General features: G+C 38.8%; 2 protein-coding genes across 4 annotated transcripts in view; one reads left to right on the top strand and one right to left on the bottom strand.

Moving 5' to 3' along the window:
- Nmd3 (NMD3 ribosome export adaptor) overlaps nucleotides 1-11,816 on the bottom strand; it is a 31,971-nt gene extending 20,155 nt beyond the window's left edge. Inside the window, exons 1-5 of one of the 3 annotated variants that reach the window (XM_004834542.3) lie at nucleotides 11,691-11,816; nucleotides 11,051-11,112; nucleotides 9,600-9,734; nucleotides 7,254-7,350; nucleotides 1,654-1,734 (exon numbers count right to left, since the gene is read on the bottom strand). In XM_004834542.3, coding sequence (XP_004834599.2) covers nucleotides 1,654-1,734; nucleotides 7,254-7,350; nucleotides 9,600-9,734; nucleotides 11,051-11,094 — 357 coding nt within the window. In that variant the 5' untranslated portion in view covers nucleotides 11,095-11,112; nucleotides 11,691-11,816. Of the gene's footprint in view, nucleotides 1-1,653; nucleotides 1,735-7,253; nucleotides 7,351-9,599; nucleotides 9,735-11,050; nucleotides 11,113-11,501 lie in introns of all 3 variants that reach the window. The other 2 variants (XM_004834541.4, XM_087186952.1) reach the window with 2 other exon arrangements.
- A 62-nt stretch (nucleotides 11,817-11,878) lies between these two features.
- B3galnt1 (beta-1,3-N-acetylgalactosaminyltransferase 1 (Globoside blood group)) overlaps nucleotides 11,879-23,395 on the top strand; it is a 151,371-nt gene continuing 139,854 nt past the window's right edge. The window contains exons 1-3 of the transcript XR_015441129.1: nucleotides 11,879-12,992; nucleotides 14,114-14,341; nucleotides 19,046-19,477. The gene's annotated coding sequence lies outside the window, so the exon portion shown is untranslated. The remainder of the gene's footprint in view (nucleotides 12,993-14,113; nucleotides 14,342-19,045; nucleotides 19,478-23,395) is intronic.

Raw genomic sequence — 23,395 nt, 5'->3', positions numbered from 1 at the left:
ATGGAGTACTCCTCAGCCATAAAGAATGAGAAAGTAGAGACATTTATAGCTAAATGGATGCATATTGAGGCCATACTCTTTAAGTGAAATACATAGGGCACACGTGTAAATACCGAATAGTTTCTCTAGTGTGAGAAACTGAAAGTGTAAATAAGGATTAAAATGATTAAAATGAATAACTGATAATTTCAAATAGGAAGAAAAGGTCCAAAGGGGTAGGGGAAGTTGGAGGGGAAGGGGAAAGTTAAGAAGGGAAAAGAAAACTTATGAGAAAAGGAAAAAATGGAAATAAAGTGTTTGTAAATAGGGAAGGGTGGAGGAGGTGAAGGTAGGACAGGGAATGGGGAAAAAATAAGAACCAAGATACATCATGTACAGGTACAAGTACCCAGTGATAAATGTAAACATATTGTATACCTAAAACTTACCAATAAAAGAATTTAAGCAAAAAAAAAAAAAATTAATTAATTAATTAATTTTAAAAAAGGTTTTGTACAGCAAAAGGAACCAACAGACTGAAGAGAAACCAGAGTGGGAAAAATTCTTTGCCAGCTGTTCTTCAGACAAAAGACTAATATTTAAAGACCCAGTCCAAAAGTGGGTATCTGAAATAAAGAGATACTTCTCAGATGCGCAAGTACAAACGGCAAATAAATATATGACAAAATATTAAACATCACTGGTCATTTGAGAGATGCAAATTAAAAAGCTGCAGAAAGAATGGCTATTAGCAAATCAAGCAATAATAAATGCTGGCAGGGCTCTGGGGGAAAAGGAACCCTTCTATACTTTGGTGGGAGTGCAGACCAGTGCAACCACTGTGGAAACCAGTTAAACTAAAACTAAAGGTTCCATTTGACCCAGCTATTCCTCTTCTAGGTATCTTCCCAAAAGAATTAAAAGCATAATACTTCAGTGATGTATTTATAGTGGCACAGTTTGTAACAGCTAAATCTCAGAAATAGCCCAAAAACCTATCATCTGATGAAAGGACAAAAATGTGGTTTTCTTATACAACGGAGTACTACTCTGACACAAAGAATAAGCTTGAGACATTTGTAGCTAAATAGATGTACCTTGAGACCATACTCTTAAGTGAAATGAATTGGACACACGTTTAAATATTGCATTGTTTCTCTGGTGTGCAAAACCTAAAGTGGAAATAAGGCCAAAATGTATAATATATTATTGGGAAATGGGAAGAAAATGTTCAAATGAGAAGGGGAATGGGGGTGGGGGGAGAAGAGATAAAGACAAAAAAAGAGAATAGAAGAAAAAAATGGAAACAAAGCTTTTATAAATATGGAGGCAAAGAGGAGTAGAGGGAGTGGAGGGGAATGGGAAAAAAAAGAAAGAAGCAATATATATTAGGTACAGGTTCAAATTCTCTATGATGAATGTTATCATAATGTATATCTAAAATGTACCAACATGTTTTGCTTCAAAAAAACAAAAAATTTAAAAATAAATTATTAAAAACAAAAAGCAGAGAGACTATTCCTTTCAGTGATAAAATTATTTATACAGATGAAAAAAAAGGACTAACACTTAAGAATGCATTTTTCCTTTTAAGCTAGTTAAGCCATAAAATAACTTACCCTTATTCTCCTTACCTACACTTTAATCACGCTTGGAAAATAATATATATCTTACCTCCTTCTGAATAGTCAATTTAACTTTCAGTCTCTTAGAATGGGGCTCAGTCCAAACAAAGCCTGCATCTACAAGCCGTACCTTCAAAAAAGCAACAACAACAAAAAACATAAATTCCCACATAAAGAAAAAAGATAAAAAGAATATTAATAATTAGATTCCATACGATGCTTTAAGGAATTTATGAACAGCATTACTACATACCATCATAACAAGATAAAGACATCCTCAGAAGTATGGTAACAATAGCAGCAAAGAAAAGGACAGTTCAATGACATTATTAGTGCAACTAATATAATCCAAGCAAAAATTAAAATATTTACCTATAAAAAATTACTTTTTCTAAACAAAGTCCATTGTTCTTTGAATGAAATACATATTAATACAAATATGTGGGTAGATTTTAAGAAAGCAAAGAACTGGTGACTTCATTATCTGGAAGAAACCTCATGAACCAAAGTTTTCACTTGTATTGAGTCTCTGGCCTTTTTTTTTTTTAAGAAGGAACACGCCGGGGATTTAGCTCAGTGGTTCCTCCACCTGCCTCAAAAGCAGAAGGACCCAAGTTCAATCCCTGGTACCAAAAAAAAACAAAGAAGGAACAATCGCTGAAGGAAGTGTCATGTGCTAAATACTGAAAACACAAATCATTAACTCACTGCTAAACCTGCTGCATCTATAGGGATCAAAAAGCTTGCTATATACTATGAGGAACTAAATATACTTCAATAGAGGTAGAAGGGGTGTGTGAGAACAAAGCAAGTAGAAAAACAAGAATGGAGAGGCCAGAGATTTAGCTCAGTGATTCTGCCGCCTGCCTTACAAGTACAAGGACCCAAGTTTGATTCCCAGTACCAACAAAAAAAAAAGAATGGAGGCTGTTGCAATAATTTGAGCAGGAGTTGAAGGGAACTTGACCCAAGAACAATTTAAAATAACAGAAGCAAAAAATAAAATAAAATAAAATAAAACAAAATAAAATAAAATAACAGAAGCAGAGTCAAGAGTTATTTAGGAGATAAAATCTACAACAAGAACTAGGTATGACAAAGAGGAAGAGAACACATTCTAGAATGATGCTCAAATATTCAGCTTGGACAACTAGGTCTCCTTCTCACACAAATGAACAACAGATTTAATGGGAAGAGCTGTTGAAATTTAAGAGAATATCTGAGATAACCAAGTGGACTTGTTCAATGGTCTGATACATACTGTTCTGGAGATCTATGGAAAATTTTGGCTGTAGATAACAGATTTGAGAGTGTATAAGCAAGTGGATTATAATTTTATCAAGTATTATTTGGTAAGAACTAGTCTAACTAGTATAGATGCAGCATTCTGAAGTAAAACTCTATGACTGGCTCCCCTAAAGCAAAATCTCATAGTAACAAAGTATGCCAGGTACAGAGAGGAACAAGAAGCTTCCTATTTATCCCCTCAGTTTCCATCTCCAGGAGTCAAAAGGAAGCTCCAAGGACAATGAATCATACTGCTCTTCCCACAACCTCCATCCCTCATCTGCAGGAATGGAAAAAGGGTCCTTGACATGTACGTCAGCATTCCCCTAATACAGCCTCACCAGATAACTGTCCTTAGACAATCAAAATTAATTAGTCTTAATCAGTCCTGTATCTTTCTTTATCATAGTCCCAGACATCTCAGTCACCCATTCCCCACACTGATTTTCATGTAGTTCCACCCAGTCCCTATTCTCTCCCCATCTAACAGTCCTCCCAAATTCTGAAACTCTTTCACTGTGCCATCTAGAACTCAACATTCACTACAAAAAAAATTTCCTAGATCATTAACTGCTTTGGTGATCATTCCCTTCACCTTCTAGATCTCCTAATTATACTGCACCCTCATAGCTAATTAACATGCCTATTTTCACTCAGTTTCTTTCTACCATTGGACCAGAAGCCAGACAGCTGCCCTCCTTGTTCTTCATTGCTAAATGCTATAACATTCTCCCTACCTCCTCCTTCAATATACTCAGCCTGAATCTAAAGTCATTAGACTCTACCACCTAAACCCTTTGGTATCTGTTAATCCTTGTATCACTTGCTCTCATTTCTCAAAGATTTTATTTCTTAGCTCAGTGTCACTCTTTTCAACAATATTAATACTTAGTAATTTCAATATCCACACATCTCCACAATACTCTGATCTCTCCATTCTTTGAGCTCCTGTCCCTAAGATCTTGTTCTCCTTCCTGTGCTGGCTACTCATATCCTTTTCTACCTATAACTGCAACCCTTCCAAAATCCTACTGACCAACCACCTATCTTTCCAGTTCATTCCTTCTAGTGCCTAGGCAACAAAAATCCTTTAATCTAATGCAAGAGAAAAACCATTCTCCCACCTTTTCGTTATCCCTCATCCCTCCTCAACTAAACACTTGCATCCTATCTCAGCTAATTTGAAAATCAAACATCAAAATTATTCCATATACACATCTCAATTCCCTTGGTTCCTCTCATTTTACCTCAGTCACCAGGCTTGATTAAATTCAATGTTCTGCTTGCTCTATGTATTAAAGGGCAGTTGGTGGGGTTAAAGAAATAAATGCATGCCATCCTCACTCTCTTTATATTTAAAATACTGTTAGGTCTATCTAGCACCAATACAGCATTGTTCTAGTGCTTTTCCTCTCCTACTCTTCCCGGAGGACTATTTCATACCTTCCCCTCTCTCTTCAAATATTTAATAGCTCTTTTTTCACAGCTACGTTTGTTTTCTTTGAAGAGAATTTCCAGAATGCCCCACTTACCAACCACAGATAAACTGCCCATGGTCCTATCAACACCAGCCTCTAGACAGTCCCCTTACAATACTGTTCCATCCAATACTGCAGCTTCCCAAAATTATGCCTGGTAGAGAGTAAGTGCTGGGTGAATGAATGAACAAACACAAATGTATTCTTTTACTGAGCTATATTCTCTTTTCCACTCCTCAAGGAAATCTTCCAGACAATTATTCCATCTCCTTGCAATTTCACAAGATTTTCCCTTTGTATGCTATCATTCCCAGAGATTACAAACAGTTGTACCTCCGAAAGACTGTCTATACTTGTCTCCTCCCACTCTCTCATTTCCATTCAAATCATGTCCTTATTATCATCATAAACAATAACCAGAGGTTGTTCACTAGAGTTAATTGTGACCTCCACGTTGTTAAATTTACATAACTCATATGTGAACCATCAGTTGCAAAGTACATAGCCAATAATTCCCCTTTTCTTAAAACACTTCCCTTGCTTTCTTGGATATCATACTTATCTAATTTTACTCCTACCTCCCTCCCCATCACCTCCTTTCAGTCTACTTTGCTGATTCTTCATTTGCCTGAATTTTTATCATTAAAGGACTCCAGGATTCAGTCTTCCAATTTCTTCTCTTTTCTATTTAAACTCCCTATATAATCTCACTCAATTCATGACTTTATCATCTATGCTCCAAATTCATCTTCTCTAGTCTGGATCATTCCCTTATTTATCTAGCTTCGGACTTAGTATTTCTACTTAAATGTCTATGGACAGCTACATATCAGTTAGAGATGAGTTTTCATCTCCCCTACCAGTGACCTGTTCTTCCTGAAGCCTTTCTGAATCCAGCAATGGCAACTCCCTCCTTCTGACGGCTCAGGTCATAAACAGTAGAAGTCATCTTTAACGCTTATACACATATCCAACTATACCAGTAAATGCTACTGACTACCATCAAAGTAGTTCCAGAATCTATTTCTCATCATCGTCACTTCTGACCCAAGCCATCATTTTTCAGAATTATTAGGATCATTTCCTAAGGTTTATGCTTCTAGCATTATCCCCACTCTTAACATCTATTCTAAACACAGCAGCTGGAGGGACTGGCAAATCATATCATCTACTCTATCTTTTGTCCTCTGTACCTATTAATAGTCAAAGTAAAAACCCGTCCTTGCAAAGTCCTACAAGGTCGACAAAACTGACTTTTCATAACTTCCTTGACTTCATTCCCAACTAATTATCCTCTTACCAATTCACTCTAACAAGTATGCTCTTACCTCCAAGTCTCCACACTTGTTTTCTCTACCCATAAGGCTCTTCCTTCAGATTTTTGCATAGCTCCCTTCCTTATCATCTTTAATGTTTACTCAAATGTTACCTTCTTGTAGAGAGCTTCCCTAAATGCTCCATTTTTAATTTCAACTCCTCCCTGAACAGTGCTTATCCCCCTCTTAGTTTTTTTCTGCACAGAATTTCATTGTCTACTCTACATATCACACACCCAAACTAGAATGTAAGGTAAGACCAGATTGTCTCTCTTATTCACTGCCATATCCCTATCAACAAAAGTTTGTCACAGAACTGGTACTTATTAAATATCTGCTATATGAATTAATGAATTATTAAAACTCATCAGACACAACAAAAATATAAAAGTGAAAAAAATAATAAAATACCCACATCCAAAAAAACCTGACTAGAAGAAAAAAAGTCAAGAAATAGAAGAAAACTTTAAAAAGAAAAAAAAAAAATAGTTACAGTTTCCTAAACTGAAAATCTGAAATCCAAAATGTTCCAAATTCAAAATTTCTTTTTTTTTGGTACCAGGAATTCAGGGCCTTGAGCTTGCGAGGCAGACAGCAGAACCACTGAGCTAAATCCCTGGCTCCGAAATTTCTACAGTACTGATATAATGGAAGAAACGGAAAATTCTATACCAAGAAACTTGGTTTCATGCATAAAACTATTTAAAATATTGTATAAAATTACCTTCAGGCCATGTGTGTAAGGTGTATATGACACAATGAATTTTGTGTTTAGACTTGGGTCTCATGCCCAACATATCTCATTCCATATAAATGAATACTTCAAAATTTTTGAAAATAATTAGAAATCTGAAATACTTCTTGCCCCAAGCATTTCATATAAGGAATATTCAACCTGTTATCAAAATCCTCAGAAAAATTCAAGGACAAAATACATCAAGAATAAGAAAGACTCTGGAACTTAAAATATTACTGTTGGGGCAGGGGATGAACTCTGGCACCACACCTGCCTAGCAAGCGCAAGGTCCTGAGTTCAATCCCTGGTACCTCAAAAAAAAAAAAAAAGATGTAAACAGGACTGTAACCAGACCATAGTTTTTTGGAGACATTTATGCACAGACTTTAAATGATAGGCACATTTTCTTTCCAGAAAAATAATTTAAAACTTTTAAAAGGAACCAAAGACTAGTATAGCCCTAATACCATAATCTCCTATATTATATAAAAATCTTTTATATAAAGATTTTTCAGAAGAAAAATATTACATATAAGAGATTCTTAAGAGTTGGGGATACAGTTCAGTGCTATATATTGATACAGAGTGCTTGCCAATTGCCTAGCGTGGATATATGCTATGTATATGGATATATGGATACATGATATACATGGATATAGAGTGCTTGCCAATTGCCTAGCATGCATGAGGCCTGGGTTCAATACCCAGCATCACACACACACACATAAAAGGGTTTCTCAACAAATAATGAAAATCATAGGAGAATTTTCTGAAAATGAAAGCTTTACTGAAAACATGCCTATAAACACAGATTTTTAGCCATGTGACCTACCTTACTAAGAGGGGCTTTAATTTTTTTCAAACACAAAGCAAGAAGTTCCTTGGATTCTAAAGCACATTGTACCCAAGTTCCTGGTGGCTGAAAATATCTGAGGAAGAAAAAAATACAATGAAATCCAGTATTTCTCAGAAAATAAAATAAAATTCCCATCTAAATATGCAGATACAACACTGATTATTACCTAAGAAAAATACAGTAATACCCAAGATTGTTCTCAAGCACTTAACCGAATGTATTTTAATACTTTGAGTAAACTTTCAATTAGACCAGTACCTTTAGCTTAAAAAGATAAAATTCTGATTGAGAAAGACAATTGAGATAACCTATTAAAGTGGTATTACTTTAATTACTAGAAAAAATCCCAGTAAGGATGACAAAATGTCCAAAAGTTCCTGGAAACTAGGTTCCGAAAAATAGATAAGAATCATCTCAAAATGATATTAAAATAATTTATTCTGTTCTTCTAAAGATGTTGAGAACCGCTTATTTCTCACAAGGCAGATTAGTACTCACAACACTACGTATCAGATTATTCATCTATATAATAAGCCCTTTTTCAAATAATATAATTCAAATTTTAATATCTTAGGTAAAAATCTCATTAAAACTTAAATCCCTAATGAACATCCTTTTGTTTTTCAGCCCAGTCTTCCAAGACTTAGTACAGTGCCTGCAATATAGTAGGTATCCAATACTTGTTTGCTAAAAAATTGATACTTCTAAAGGTATTATGTGAATATGTGAATCCCTTTTTGCCATATTTGTTAAATAACTAAACATTCTGCTTTTCACTTTTCAAGGTTCAAACAAAAATGTTACACAGATTCCCCTTTGCTCACAAGTAGTACTTTTGTAGTGAGAAAGGGCTTCACGTATCAGTTAATAAAATCTCCATCCTGACAAGGAAACTAAGGCCCTGAGATAAGTAACCTAGTTTTCGAGAAATCTAATACAAACTAGCCCTTCTGATTCTTTGTGCAGTAACAACTCCAACATGCTTTTAAGAATAGCAAATATTGGGCTGGGGATTTAGCTCAGTGGTTCCGCCACCTGCCTCGCAAGCACAAGGACCCGAGTTCGATCCCCGGTACCAAATAAATAAATAAATAAATAAATAAAAAGAATAACAAATATTTATAACAAATTAAGCTTCACAGTTCCCAAGTTTGCACACTGTAAATGCTCTAAAATACTACACAAAATGTCATGCGTTTGTATACATGTATATATATATAACCATTCTTCCAGAGGTTTAACTATCAAATTCTCTACTTCCTCATATACAGTACTACATTACTAACCCAGTTGGGAAATCCCAGGCATATAATTTTATACTTACAGACCAGTTTTTTGTTATTCACTGGCCTACCAAATGTAAGTTGCTTATGCCAACAACTAAAGGAATAAAGAGGGAATAAAACATCAACTTTCAAAAGTCTTCTGCTTTCAAACTCAATTTTTATTTCACACCATTCCAGATATGATTTACTGCATTTCTTTTCCATCCATTACAGTCATTTTAATTTCTTGTTGTTATGGTTTATATCTAGGTGTTCCCTGAAAGCCTCATCCACTCAAAAATGGAGCTTTGGGGAGGTGATTGGACCATCAGTGGATGAGTTTCCAGCTAAATATGATGTTGGTGGTTGGAGCCTAGTCATTGGGGAATGGCCTGGAAGGCCATCTCTCCCCACCCCCTTCCCCTGGCTCACTTTGCTTCCCCACCACCTTAACATGAGCAGAGGTGGGCAGCTTCTCCTCCACCATGCTCCTCTGCCATGAAGCCCTGCCTTGGAGCCAGCTGACCATGGACGAATAATGTGAGCCAAAATAAATCTCTCTTCCTTTAATTTGCAGTTGTCAGGTACTGCATCAGTGACAAAAAAGTGACTGAGACACTTGTGAACCTTAATTTTTAAAACATATTACTAAGTTACTTAAAACATAAGGTGCTTTTTATAACACACATCTTCTAATAACTGATAAAAAATTTATGTAATAACACTAATATGTCCTTCATAAATTGTTCTCATTTACACTTACAAACATCGACTCCTATTTTCCAGTTACATACATCAAACCTATGAAATCCTTTAACAAAAAAAGAATCCAAACACCTTTATACTTTCTTTACCATATTAGTAGGACAAACTAGAAAAGTACAATATTCTATCTTTAAAAATTCCAAAATCTTTGGCAATATCAACAAAAATAAAAATTACATCTCCACTACATAAACTTCATTCTATGGCTCTTGCCACAATCGTTATCACACTCCAGTGACTCTCTTTTTATAAATCACAACTTTAAGTAGGGTAAAACGGTAATGCACTGTACCTTTGACATTGCTTGCAGAAAGAAATCGACACTTGTTTTGGAATACCTTGACTGATGTCTACTTTACTTCGCAAACAGGCCACACATATATTGGCAGGATTTGGACTAATTGGGACACCACACTCACAGCACAGTCTTGAATAAAGACAATAATTTTTTAAAATTATATTTAATAAACATACTAGTTAAGTAAAAAAAAAAAACTATCAAGCAAACAAAAACCTTTAAGTTAGCCCATAATATTTCTAGCTTAAAAAAAAAGGTGACATACAGCCAGGCAAGGTGGCCCATACCTATAATCCCAACACTCAAGAGGCTGAGGCAGGATCACTTAGAGGCCAGTATAGGCTACACAGCTCAAGGCTAGCCTGAACTACACAGCCAGGCCCTGTCAAAAAAAAAAAGACATAGAAACGATCTTCAGAAGATAAATTGGTCATGGTAGAACACAAGGGAAATTCCAGCTCTCTAAGGCAAGAGGATCTCGATCTCAAGTTCAAGCCCAGCCCAGGAAACTTAGCAAGATCCTGCCTCAAAATAAAAAGTAAAAAAAAAAAGAAAGAAAAAAGAGGGGTGAGGGTTAGAGATGTAGCTCAGTGGAAAGGCCCTGGGTTCAATCTCCAGTACCAACAACAACAACAAAAAACCTGCCTCATCTACTTGAGTCCCCATTTGTTCTGATTACTATGTCCAGTGTTGCTCTTATAACTTAGTTTTTACTCAGGACCTACAGATGACATCATAGCTTAATGAATGAGTTAGGCAACAGAAGAAAAAACTAAAATAAAAAAGACTACATCTTTGATAAATATGCCTTTACAGTTTTATCTATGGAAAATTTATAACTGTTAGCTAAATCATTTCCAATAGTAATTAGACTGCACAAAGGCAATTGAAAAAAAAAGAAAGAAATGCACAGGGATTGACAAAATATAAGCATTTACCCAGAGCAGAATACTTTGAACAGGAGAGTCACTATGTCTAGTGACTCGGTGTAAATAATGGCAGTATCATTATTCTAGGTGCCCTGGGAGCAAAACAAGTTTGAGAACTACTAATAGAGACCAATGTTGTCCAAAAGAAAAGTTTGGCAATTTTCTAATGGTAGCCACTAGCCTTATGTAACCACTGAGCACTGGAAATGAGGCTAGTATGACAGAGCAACAGTACTTGATTTTATTATAATTTAAATAGCCACATTTGGCTAATGGGAACATATTGGACAGTGTCAATCTACAAGGATGCACACACTATTTTAACCTCCTTAAAGCACTGTATTTACTAGAATAAACTTTATAACTAAAACTGAATTCAATTTTCTATGGAAATAACTCATTTTAGTGCCACTTTCTACAAAAGAGTCCCTTAACTCTTTTCCAGTTAAGACAGTGTTTCACAGACTCAATTTAAAACCTTAGAATTTAAAAAGATTGGTAAGGGTTGCTACTCACATGTGTTCAAGGCTGTGGTTGGTGGAGTCTGTCACATACTCCATCGTTCTTGATTCATATACCTTGATTTAGGAAAAAAAAATTGTGGATTTAATTAATTTGTCTACTCTCCTCTTGATAAAACTAATTATCCTTCTGCCTCTCTGAATAAAGCAACAGATCTGCGTGTGAAACAGGAAAGGCGGAAAACCAACTCCGCCTGATAACTGGAGAATTAAGTTTTTAAGCTCAGGACCAGGCAAGAAGAACCCGGCCCCGCGCTCAGCCGCGGACCTCAGGTCTCGCCGGGAGCCGGCCAGACGGCCCGGAACCGAGCTCAGCGCACCCAGGCCCTGCCTTCCCAGGCACCGGGCGGCAGCGTTCAGACCGAACAGCGGGAGTCCCCGACCGCGTCCCTGAGCTAATGGCCACCGCCCGGTCCCCAGCCCAAATCTTGACAGCCCGCCCGCACCCGGAGGCGGCGCGCACGCGGTGTGCACGCGGCGGCCTGCAGTCGGCCGGGTCCCGGGGCCCGCTGCACTCTCTCCAGGGCACCCTGCTCGCGCCAGCACCCCAGGCCTTGGCCCCTGGAACCTACTAGGCGCCTTACGGCCCAGCCTAGATTTACTGAAAAGTGCCAACAAAACCAAAACCTAAACACCTCAGCCTGTCAAGAGACCACCACTGCGATCCCGGTTATGGTGAAGATCTCGCGAGAGAAGGACTCGGAAATGACGCGACCCGAGGGACGCGAGTTGAGGGAGCGGGTTGGGCAGAGAAGGGGCGGGTACAGGTGAGAAGAGCGGGAGCGGGGAAGCAGGGAGATATCCCGGGATTCCTTAGCCTGGGTTTCCTGCCTGCTTGCTTCCGAAGTGTCTTCTTCCGTTAGTTTCCCTGGCCGGAGTTCGCCCCAAGCCAGCCTTGCCCATTCATAAATCTCTTTTCAGCTATCTCGACTGGGCGCTTGCTTCTTGGTTAAATGGTTCTTCTATGCAGCGTTATTTGTAAACGGTACAACATTCCACAAAGAAATTAGAACGCCATTGAGGGCAGTGCCTTTATCTGTTTTATTTACTATCCTGTGCCTCATGCTTGCCATATCCTAACTGTCCAAATGATTATTTGTTGAATAGATGAACGAATGAAATGTAAGGCATAATTCTGTCTTATATTATTTTAGACTAATTACTAGAATGTGCTTCCCGATGGTGTGCTTAATATTTTTTTATAACCTTATCCTTTCATCTTGGAGCAGCACACACTATGTCTAGTTGCTTTGTCTTTTCAAACATATGAAGATGTAATTTTTTTCCAAGTCTCCCCACGACCCACCCAAATTTTAAGGAATAACCAAAGGCAACTTGCCCACGTCATTTTGCCGTCACCACAACTCCTTTTTTGACCCCTCTTGCCTGCCAACTAGAGAATCCAGAATAATCTCCCCGTCTCAAGATCCTTCATCACATCTCCTCAGTCCCTTTTGCCACATAAATTAATATATTAACAGATTTCAGGAATTAGGACATGGACATCTTTGGTGAGCCATTATTCTGCTCGAGACACAACAGAGTCCCTGCTCTTCTGACTCCTCCTTCCCTATAGGTGCTCCTTCTCGACGTGTGGTCCTATTATATAATATTTTTTACAGGAGCTGTATGCCTAAATACGTACTAGTGCTTTGATTTGGATCATAAATTTTCTACTCCGCGTGTCCTTCAGTCTCAAATCCCTGAAGAATGATTTGGGTCTTGTTCTTCTGAGTATGTCCTGAACCTAGCACATTGTCTGGCATAAAACAGATCCTCAATATATGTTGACAAATTAATTATCCATTTGAAATCCAAAAAAACTCTGAAGAGACTGTTTTACTCCCCTTTTCTCTATTCACAGAGTCTTTGGCCTCAGAGAAATACCATGAGAAATACAGCTGCAGTTAAATAGGCTGTGTTCGTTCTTCACTGAGGTAAGTGAATACAGAGGAGGATCTTGGTATGTCTCCATAAAAGGTTGTGCTATGGTTTAAATGTAGTTTTTCTCCTCCAAAACTCAGGTTAAAATGTGGTGGCCAATGTAACAGTATTGAGAGATGGAAATTTGACAGGTGTTTTGGTCGTAAAAGCTCTGCCCTCATAAAGGTATTAATGCTGCTCCCATAGAACTGGATTAATACTCAAGAAAATAACTTCTCACTTTCCTGGCACTGTAATAATCTGCAAGAGCAGATTATTTTAAAATAAGTCCATCATTGTGTTTTGTCTCTTATGCATGTACCTACTTGTCCTTCTGCTTTTCTACTATGTTATGAAAAACCACAAGGCCCTTATCAGACATAACCATTCTTCTAGCTTTCAGAACCATAAGCCAAAACAAACCTTTTTTTTTTTTTCAGTACCAGAGATCAAATTTGGGACCTTGCGCTTTCGAGGCAGGCACCGGAAACACTGAGCTAAATCCCTGGTCTTACAAACTTATTTTTTAAAATACCTAGTCTTCTGTATTTTATTATAGCAACAGGAAACAGAATTAGGATATTAGAACAAACCTATCATGTGTTTTGGGCTTTGGTTTGTGATTTTGATAGGGAAAAGTTTTAAAGTAAATTTATTAGATTAGCTATTAAAGTAGTTGTGGAGGCAAAATAGGTAGTGTATCATTTTAAAAGCTTGCCTTAGCCCTTTGCTTCTGCTGTTTCCAGTGAAGATTATATAGTTCCTTTGATCTGTAGCTCCACTATAGATAACATCCTAGCTCTGAAGAACAAAGTGGGAGTCCTTGAACAAACTTGTGATATATGTGCCTTAACTGTCATGTGTTTAGGACTGTAATCAGTGACAGAAACCACCTGTGTCTAACCATTAAACAGGAATTGGAACTTTATTTACTTAACAAAGACCACTAGGGATGAGATAATGACTGACAAAAGTATAAAAGATGATGGACAAAGAATTCAGGGGAGGACTCTGACCAGACCAGTTTCTGGTGTCCTGCCTTGCTAGCAAGTAAAGACCTTTGTTATTTTTACCTGAATTCCATGTCTTTGTGCATTTCTTTTGGCGATTCTGGAACATTTGGTTCCCTGACCAGGAATCGGGAAAGAAGTGGCCCCTTTGTGCATCAGCCTGAACTCCACCAGAGGGAGCGGCTCTTTACCTCCTCAAGGGGAATGGCGCACTCCTGCGACTAATTTCCTAGGCTCCCCAACAGGACACAGAGACCCACTCACCACTGGCAGATCACCCAAACCCAAGACAAGAAGACAACAGAAGGAGGGCTGCTGCTGTTGGTGTCTCGTCTGTCTCTTTCCTTTGCTTGGTGAGAAGCCCCAGGAAACCCCCTAGTTGTTAACTTTTGGTTTTGCTTTGGTTTCACTTTGTGAATTTGTATTCTGTAACTTTGGGCAAATACAGCGCAGGGACCCGATCACTCCTTGTGCTTTGCTATTTGGGAAGATAGCTCCTCCCATTTGTTTTGGTTCACTTTCTGAACTTTGGGCAAACATAGTGCAGGGGTCTGATCAGCCCTTGTGCTTTGCCATTTGGGGAGGTAGCTTCTTTCATTTGTTTTGGTTATGGTTAGGGGGTCACTGGGAGGGAATATGATAACTTCTGAATAAATGTGTGAATGAAAGAGTTCTGGATAGGAGAGTGTGTGGAATAAACTGTGGAACAAGACAAAGGGAGGAAGTGCTTGAGCTTAAAGAGTCCTCCCTGAGTCACAGAATTTGTGTGAGGTCTGTCCCGAGATTCTGTGGTCACGTTTAACAAAGGCACAATGGTGAGCTTATGCAACAGCCCACCTTAGCCTGAATGGACCTTAAAGTGGCTGAGAGGCCTGCAGCCAGGCAGGTGAGCGAGTGATCCCCACCTTTGTTTGTCTTGTGTCTCTGTACAAGGGTACCCATACACACACCAACACTCTGATCGGCCAATCGTGAGGACAGAAATATCACATCCTACTGTTTTGAAATGCATACTTAAGAATTTTAAGAAAGGTTTTACTGGAAATTATGGTATTAAGATGAAACCCTAAAAACTTGGAACATTTTGTGAGTTAGAATGGCCCACGCTTTGCCCAGCTTGGCCAATTGAGAGATTCCTAGATGAGGGCCTCATCTGGCCCGTCTGGCTAACAGTCATTGCTCTTGGATGTGAACATCCAGATCAATTTCCCTATATTGATTTATGGCTCTAATTGTGCCACAGAATGACTCCTTGGCTTCATATGTGTTCCCTGGAAACAAAAAAGAAATATCCTGGTCCTCCATCAGAAAGAGGATGGTGCTGGAAAGAAACCAGTCCTTTCAGATCCAGACCGAGAGAATTTAGACTTTCCCCCTCTTTTGTGTTGCTAAATTCACAGGTGCGGAGGAGGTGGGGACAAAAACATGAGAACTGCTTGGCTTTAGTGCACCAGAGGGTGCATGCTGTGGTCAGACTCAGAGAGGATTGAATAGGGCTTACATTCAAGTTGGACAAAAAGAATTGAAAAGAGAAAATAAGTAATGGATTAAAACAGCTGAAAAAGCTCTGAAGGGCATAAAACAAAGCCAGAGAAAATAAGACATTTTACAAGAGAAATCAAGTTACAAATTTTAGCTAATTGATAAATATATCTGTGTTTCAGTTTGAATTGATGTTTAGTTGGTGTGCTTAAAATATTTCTTGCACATTAAAAATTCTTCAATTATAATTATAGGGTTAACTTGCTCTTTTCTGTACTTTGTTGATAAAAAACTCAAGGTCACTACCATTCTATTGGCAGCCAACCAAATTTAAAGTGTAACAATCTGAGAACAAAAAAGGGACACTAAATTTTTAACAGCTAAAGACAAGTTTGTGACAAAAGGTCTGTAGTAAGTGAGATAAAAAATATTAAAAAGCTATAAATAAAAGAGATGCATTTTTGATGTAAGAAATTTTGCATGTTTGTCTTGTTAGAAAGATAAAAGAGATATACAAGACCAGAAGGTTTAGGTATGTCAAAAGATGTGTGAAAGTGATTTATCAAAAAATATGTATGCTTGTTTGTTGGTTTCAAGTTTGTTATGAAAAGTTTAAATATGTTTACATTGGTTGTCATCGAAGGGTTAAATTCTAAGTATGTTGCTAATATGTGTACATCGGTCATCTTCAAAGAATTTAAGAGCCAACAGGTTACAATATGACCTCCTCCTTTATAGTGATTTAGAAAAAACTGTTGGGAAAAGGCAGAAATATGTCAGACCAAGGTGCAATATTTGAGATTTGACTTAAAAAAGGACAAAAAGAGGCTAGGTCCAGAGAAAAAGAGTCATTTACCCTCTGCCAAAACCCCTCCAAAATGCTTCAATTATTTGATTCCATCTTTGCTACCCATTGTCCTAATTGGGAGGACTGTAAAAAACTGTAGAACTTTGTTAACCTCTAAAGAAATACAGAGAGTTTTAGGAAAAATTAAAAAGATTAATGCCACTAGAATGCCAGGTGATATGCAGAATCCAGATGCTTGATATAGACAGCAGTTTCCAGTAAATATGTGGCCCGATTGGAATCCCAATACCCCAATAGGCTAGGAGAGTTTGAGAAATTATCAGACGGCCCTTCTGGCAGGGATATGAGTGAGAGCCCTGAGAAATTTTACAAGTGACTTTGTGAGGTCTACAGAATATACACACCATTTGACCCTGCTGTTCCAAATAGCCATCAGTTAATCAATACGACCTCTGCAACTCAGTCAGCTCCAGACATTAAAAGGAAAATACAGAAGCAAGAGACTTGGGAAGGCATGAATATAATGCATTTGTTGCAATTAACTAGGAAAGTGTATGTGAGCAGAGAGCCAGTGAGAGACAGTGAGCAAGGAGGGAAGATGAGCGAGATAAGAGGAGGGGCAGATACATAGCAGTGGCTATGGGAGCCAAGGAAGAGAAAGAGAAAGACAGGGAATGAAACCAGAGGGAAAGCAGAAGAAAGACTTTAGGTGTGAAGACAGAGTTTGACCAGTGTGCGTGTTGTAAAGAGAAAGGGCATTATAAGAATAAGTGCCCAAGGCTCAAGGAAAAGAAAAAACAGGACTTGAAGGAAAAAAAGGATACTGGCACATTTTTGCCTGTGATGGAAGACAGTGACTGACACAGACCAGGCTCAATGCAGCTAGGCCCCCATGAGCCCATGGTCGATGTAAAGATAGGGGGTGAAAATATGTCCTTTATGGTGGACAGTGGCACAGAACATTCAGTAGTAACAGCTCCAGTCACCCCCCTGAGCGGAAAGTGCATCCAAGTGATCAGTGCCACTGGAAATTCAGAAAAGCACCAGTTCTGCTACGAAAGGACATGTGAAATTGGAGGACATAAAGTGAAATATGAATTCTTGTATATGCCAGAATATCCCCTCCCCTTACTAGGAAGAGATTTATTATCCAAATTATTAGGAAATGTGTCTCTGCATTTAGACCCAGGAAGAGATCTCATCATGATGGTAACTACTAAAAGGGAGGATGAATGGCAGTGTTCCAATGTGGATGATGTTTGCCAGGCTCCACAAGAATTAAAAACTATGTTTCCTGGAGTATGTGCAGAGGAATTGTCCCCAGGCTTAGCTAAGAATCATCCACCCATAGTTATAGAATTAAAAGACAATTCAGCCCCCATTGCTGTAAAATAATATCCGATGTCCAGGCAAGCCCAAATTGGAATCAGGCCCCATATCATGAGATTAAAGGAATTTGGACTTATAAGAGAATGTAAGTCACCTTAAAACACCCCTTTGCTGCCAGTTTGAAAACCTGATGGGGACTATATAGGCCAGTGCAAGATCTATGGGCTATAAATGACAGAACAGTAACACTGCACCCAGTGCTCCTAACCCTTATACTTTGCTGGGTCTAATACCCCCAGAGGCAGCATGGTTTACTTGTTTGGACTTAAGAGATGCCTTCTTTTGCCTTTGCATCGCTCACTCCCCTTAGTCAACCCATCTTTGTATTTGAATGGGAGAACCCAAGTGATGGAAAAAAGACTCAGTTTACTTGGACCAGATTGCCACAGGGATTTAAAAACTCACCCACGCTTTTTGGGGCAGCCCTAGCCAGGGACTTGCTTGCCTTCCCTGTGGAACAATATAGCTGTGTCCTATGGCAATATGTGGATGACTTACTGTTATGCACCCCAGCCCAAGAACGGTGCTGGGAAGTCACCAAAAAGTTGTTGCTACACTTACAAGAAAACTTCATAGAAGGTACTATGGAAGAAAGCCCAGATTTGTGTACAGCATGTTAAATATTTAGGATTTCAAATAACACAGGGCATGCGTTGCCTAGGAAATGAAAGGTTATTAGTGACATCCCTAAACCCCAAACAAAGAAACAGCTGAGAGAGTTTCTTGGGGCGGCAGGCTTCTGTAAAATTTGGATTCTGGGTTTTGCAGAAATCTCTAAACTCCCTAAAGGGACAAGAGGAGAGTCATCTGCATTGGACTGTAGAATGGGAGGAAGCTTTTAAGAAATTAAAATTAACTTTGGCAGCTGCCCCAGCCCTAGGCATGCCAGATGTAAAGTGGCCTTTTGCTGTATATGTGACTGAGAAAAACTATGTGGCCCTTGGAGTGTGGACCCAAGAAGTAGGCCCATGGAATCAACTGGTGGCATATTTGTCTAAGAATTTAGATCCAGTAACAAAAGGACAGCCTCCTTGTCTTGGGGCCTTAGCAGCTTTAATTCTGTTGATCTAAGAAGCAGACAAGCTGACTTTAGGTCAGGAACTGACTGTGCAGGTTCCACACATGGACCTAGAACTGCTAAACACAAAGGAGCTTCATTGGCTCTCAAATAATTGGGTTACTCAGTATCAAGCCCTTCTCTGTGAGAATCCCCGCTTGCAGTTTATTCCTGTAAAAACTTTAAATCCTGCTACCTTTTTGCCCACAGAGACAGGCCCTCCCAATCATGACTGCTTGAGTGTCACTGATGCGCTCTTTTCCAGCTGCCCTGACTTGCAAATGGCATCCTGGTCTGATGCTGACTTCATTCTGTTCACAGATGGGAGCAGCTTCATGGAAGATGTGGTTCGTCATGCTGGATATGCAGTAACCACAAAGGATGAGGTGATCCTAGTCAGGGCCCCTTCTTTTTGACTGGTTGGCACAATGGGCTGAGTTCTGGGCACTCATACAGGCACTCAGATGGGCAAAAGGTAAAAAGGTAAATATATACAGGCTCTCATTATGCATTTGCTCCATGCATGATTCATCAAGAGTGAGGTCTTCTCACAGCAGAGTGGAAACAAGTCAAGAATAGACAGGAAATTGTACAGTTGCTAGAGACAGTGTGGGAACCTAACAAAGTCGCAGTAATATGTTGTTCAGGACATCAGAAATCCAAAAACTTCATTGCACAAGGTAACAATAAAGGTGATGCTGAAAGCCAAGAGACAACGCACTCAAAGCCCTGCTCTCACCACTCTGGAGGCTGGTGAGTCAATCCATGGCTGAAAATTGGGAGTGCTGGGAAAGGCAACATGGACTCTTGTGCTATGCCAGATTACTACTACTCTGAGTTTCTTTGTTTTTTCAAACTGTGGGTGTTTAAGCCTAGTGATGAAAAGTTTAATGAACATTTTGTAACTTTCAAAATGGTAAAATGGGAACCAGAGGGCTATCCATTCACTGTATTCTTTGATGTTTGCCCAAGGGAGCATTATGGGGGACCTGGGGTAATTTTTGACTGTGGGGGATATTCAAGTGAAAAGTCATATTGTAAAGAAAAAACAAAACTCTGGCTCATTGACTCAGATGTAAGGTGTGCTCTCGATTTGCTAACAGCCCAGAAAGGAGGGACTTGCTTATTCCTTGGTGAAGAATGTTGTTATTATGCTAATGAATCTGGTGTAATACAAGAATCACTAGACAAACTGAAAGATCAAATCAAGGCTCTTGGTGAGGAATTTGGTATGGAAGAGTCATCCTATGGGATTCATTTTACTTGGGCAGGATGGAAAACTTGGATAAGACCTCTTCTGAGTCCCCTTCTTGTTATAATATTAGTATTAATATTTGGCCCTTGTGTTATTCAATGGATCTCAAGATTTGTACAACAGCATATTGCTGCCACTCAACACTATCAAATGCTAGTATTGAGAAATACAGGTAAGTTACATGGAACATATTGTGGATAAAAGATTTATCCTGAAGTAGACAAAGGGAGGAATGATAGGGAAAAGTTTTAAAGTAAATTTATTAGATTAGCTATTAAAGTAGTTGTGGAGAGCCAATAGCTCCATAAGTAATAAAATGGACAACTTGGACTTCCTATGAAAGGGTTAAGTGAAATATTACAGAACTTGCTGCCCAGCTCTGAAAGAGGGGTAGGAGAAGGTGATAAGAATAGCACAAGAACACAGAACTAGGGAAAGTAAAAACATGAAACTGTCTCAAGGCTTGGGGAGTTTTCCAGATGTGCCTTATGTAAGATGTTTGCTCTTCTTGAGGGATATAAAAGAGAGGAGTAAAGTCAATAAAGCAGCTCGGTCTCTGGGAGCCCTCCTGACTCTATCTCTTTGTCTTTATTTTTCTTCATCCTCACTCCCTCATTCAGGTACTGTTCGACAAGTGACAGCAGGCTCCATCAAGTAGTTGTGGAGGCAAAATAGGTAGTGTATCATTTTAAAAGCTTGCCTTAGCCCTTTGCTTCTGCTATTTCAAGTGAAGATTATATAGTTCCTTTGATCTGTAGCTCCACTATAGATAACATCTTAGCTCTGAAGAACAAAGTGGGAGTCCTTGAACAAACTTGTAATATATGTGCCTTAACTGTCATGTGTTTAGGACTGTAATCAGTGACAGAAACCACCTGTGTCTAACCATTAAACAGGAATTGGAACTTTATTTACTTAACAAAGACCACTAGGGATGAGATAATGACTGACAAAAGTATAAAAGGTGATGGACAAAGAATTCAGGGGAGGACTCTGACCAGACCAGTTTCTGGTGTCCTGCCTTGCTAGCAAGTAAAGACCTTTGTTATTTTACCCAAATTCTGTGTTTCTGTGCATTTCTTTATGTGATTCCAAACAATTTAGGGTAAGGTCCTTGGAACCAGGGATTTGGATGTTGTTAGAAAGATAAATTCTATGTTTGTATATCTCAATAAACCTTATATGTAGGAAGTAAAACAGGAGGATAAAACTGCAGTTGGCAAAGTAGTAATCATTCATTTGTAGCATAGCAAACTTGTTTTTGTCTTCTTTTTTCTAAAATTATATGTTGGCCTTGCTTTGTCTTCCTTTATCATGGTTTTAGAGTAATCTTGTCTGAGGTTACTATCTTTATTTGTTTGTTTGTTTGTTTTTTGGTTTTGGGGGTTTTTTGGTACTGAGGATCGAGCTCCAGACCTTGAACTTGCAAGGCCGGTGCTGGAACCACTGAGCTAAATCCCCAGCCCTGAAGTTACTATCTTGTGAAATTATTTATATCTAATAAAATAACAGTTCCACTGTTTGCTTGCTTGCTTGCTTTCTTTCTTTCTTTCTTTCTTTCTTTCTTTGAGACAGGGTCTCTTCATGTAGTTCAGGCTGGCCTTGAACTCACTGTATAGTTCAGGCTGGCCTTGAACTTACTGTGTAGCCCAGGCTGGCCTTGAACTCTCATTGACCTTCCTGCCTCAGCCTCCCAGGTGCTGGGATTGCAGATGTGTGCCACTACACCTGCCTACTGTTTTCTTTCTTAACACATTGCTTCAACAATTATTTGATATTCCTTTGGGTGCTTCAATGCCAAGTTTATTAAGCACTGGATACACAACTGTAAACAATACAGACATAGTCCCTGTCCGCATAGTGCTCATATTGTATAGATGAGTCTGATAGTCCAGAAGACTAGATAATTTACTCAAAGTCTTTACTCAAATAAGTGACAGAACTTGGACTTGAACTACCACTTGTCTCTGCACCCATGCCCTTACCCTGCGGGCTGCCATCCCTTCTGAGTCTCAGGCCATCTATTCTTATCTACAGGCTTTTGGCAAATGAAATAATCATACAGCCCAATAAATATGTATAACTATTAGATGTCCATTAAAAATAAAAGTTTTTAAATATTAATGTGGCAGAAATTACCTATATTTTCCCCATCTCACAATTCCCATTACTAAGTTCTCCAGATGTCAGAATTAAATCCTTTATTTCAGTTATCTATGACATAACCCTAGAATGAACATGCTATGATTAAACAAAGAGTGGGATAATGTTAGCAAATTATAACAGAAAAAAAACTTTGCACTTTTTATTTAACCCTCAAATTTCACCTGAAAAAAAAAAAAAGAACTGAATGACAGTTGTCTCCTGTGAAGCTTCAGGTTTATTTTTAAGAATCTTCAATATCTTGCAAGTAAGAGAGGCCTAAATAATATAAACTAATCAATAACATTTTATACAGAAGTTTCAAATACACAGTTTTATACTCTGCAAATTGTCTGTTATGGGTTGTATCTAGATGTCCCTGTGAATCCTCATGTACTCTTAAGTGAGGCTTTTCAGAAGTGGCTGGATCTAGAGTCTGTGATACTGGGATTAAGGGTGTTTGATAACTAAATTGGTTTAGCACAGTTCGAGTGTGGATAATGGAAGACCCACCTGCATGTGTAGATGACACCAATCAATAGGTTTATATCCTGGATGGAATATAAAGGGAGAGAGAGAAGGCAAGTTTGCTGTTGCTTGCTTGCTGCTTGCTCCCTTCTGTCTTCCATGCCATGAGCTGTTTCCCCTCTGTGATGGCCCTCTGCACCCTGCCGGGAAACCAGTTGACTATGGACTGGAACCTGTACACACTGTGAGCCAAAAATAAACCTTTCCTCCTTTTACTTGTGAGTATTGAATATAGTCTCAGCAAGGAGGAAGTAAACTATCAAACATAATAGCACCCTGGGGAATGTCAAGATGACACTAAAATTAGTGAGAGGAGGTCTATTAGAGTATACTCTTAGAATCAAGACCTGTGGAGGGGAAGGGACAGAAGCATAACTGGACAGAAAGGAAAGTTCTCCTGTCCTGAAGTCTGATGAGGTGTCAGCTAACTCTAAGGGGTGGGGGGGTGGGGTTAGGTTGATTTCACCATTGAGTTGATTGGATTAGTCAGAGTTTTCCCCCAAGAAAGCCAGCCTTTGTTCACTGATGAACATAAGATGTGACTGTCCCAGGAAAAGGACATGACCTTGGGTGACAGTTCTCTCTTCGGCCAAGCCAGTCTCAGTAGTGGATGAAACAGTGTTTTCTGGTAGTAGTATTCCCTGGGGTGGAGGAATAAGCCCTTCATTTCTTTCTTTGTTTCTTGATTTTTGGTGTTTTTTGGTACCAGGGATCTAACTCGAGACCTTGTGCTTTTTGGGCAGGAG

This window comes from Heterocephalus glaber, unplaced genomic scaffold, assembly GCF_053883595.1.
Source record: "Heterocephalus glaber isolate CG9 unplaced genomic scaffold, H.glaber_assembly_v1.0 deba00001504, whole genome shotgun sequence".
NCBI classification, from domain to species: Eukaryota; Metazoa; Chordata; class Mammalia; order Rodentia; family Bathyergidae; genus Heterocephalus; species Heterocephalus glaber.
This window is presented reverse-complemented; position numbering and strand designations above follow the sequence as displayed.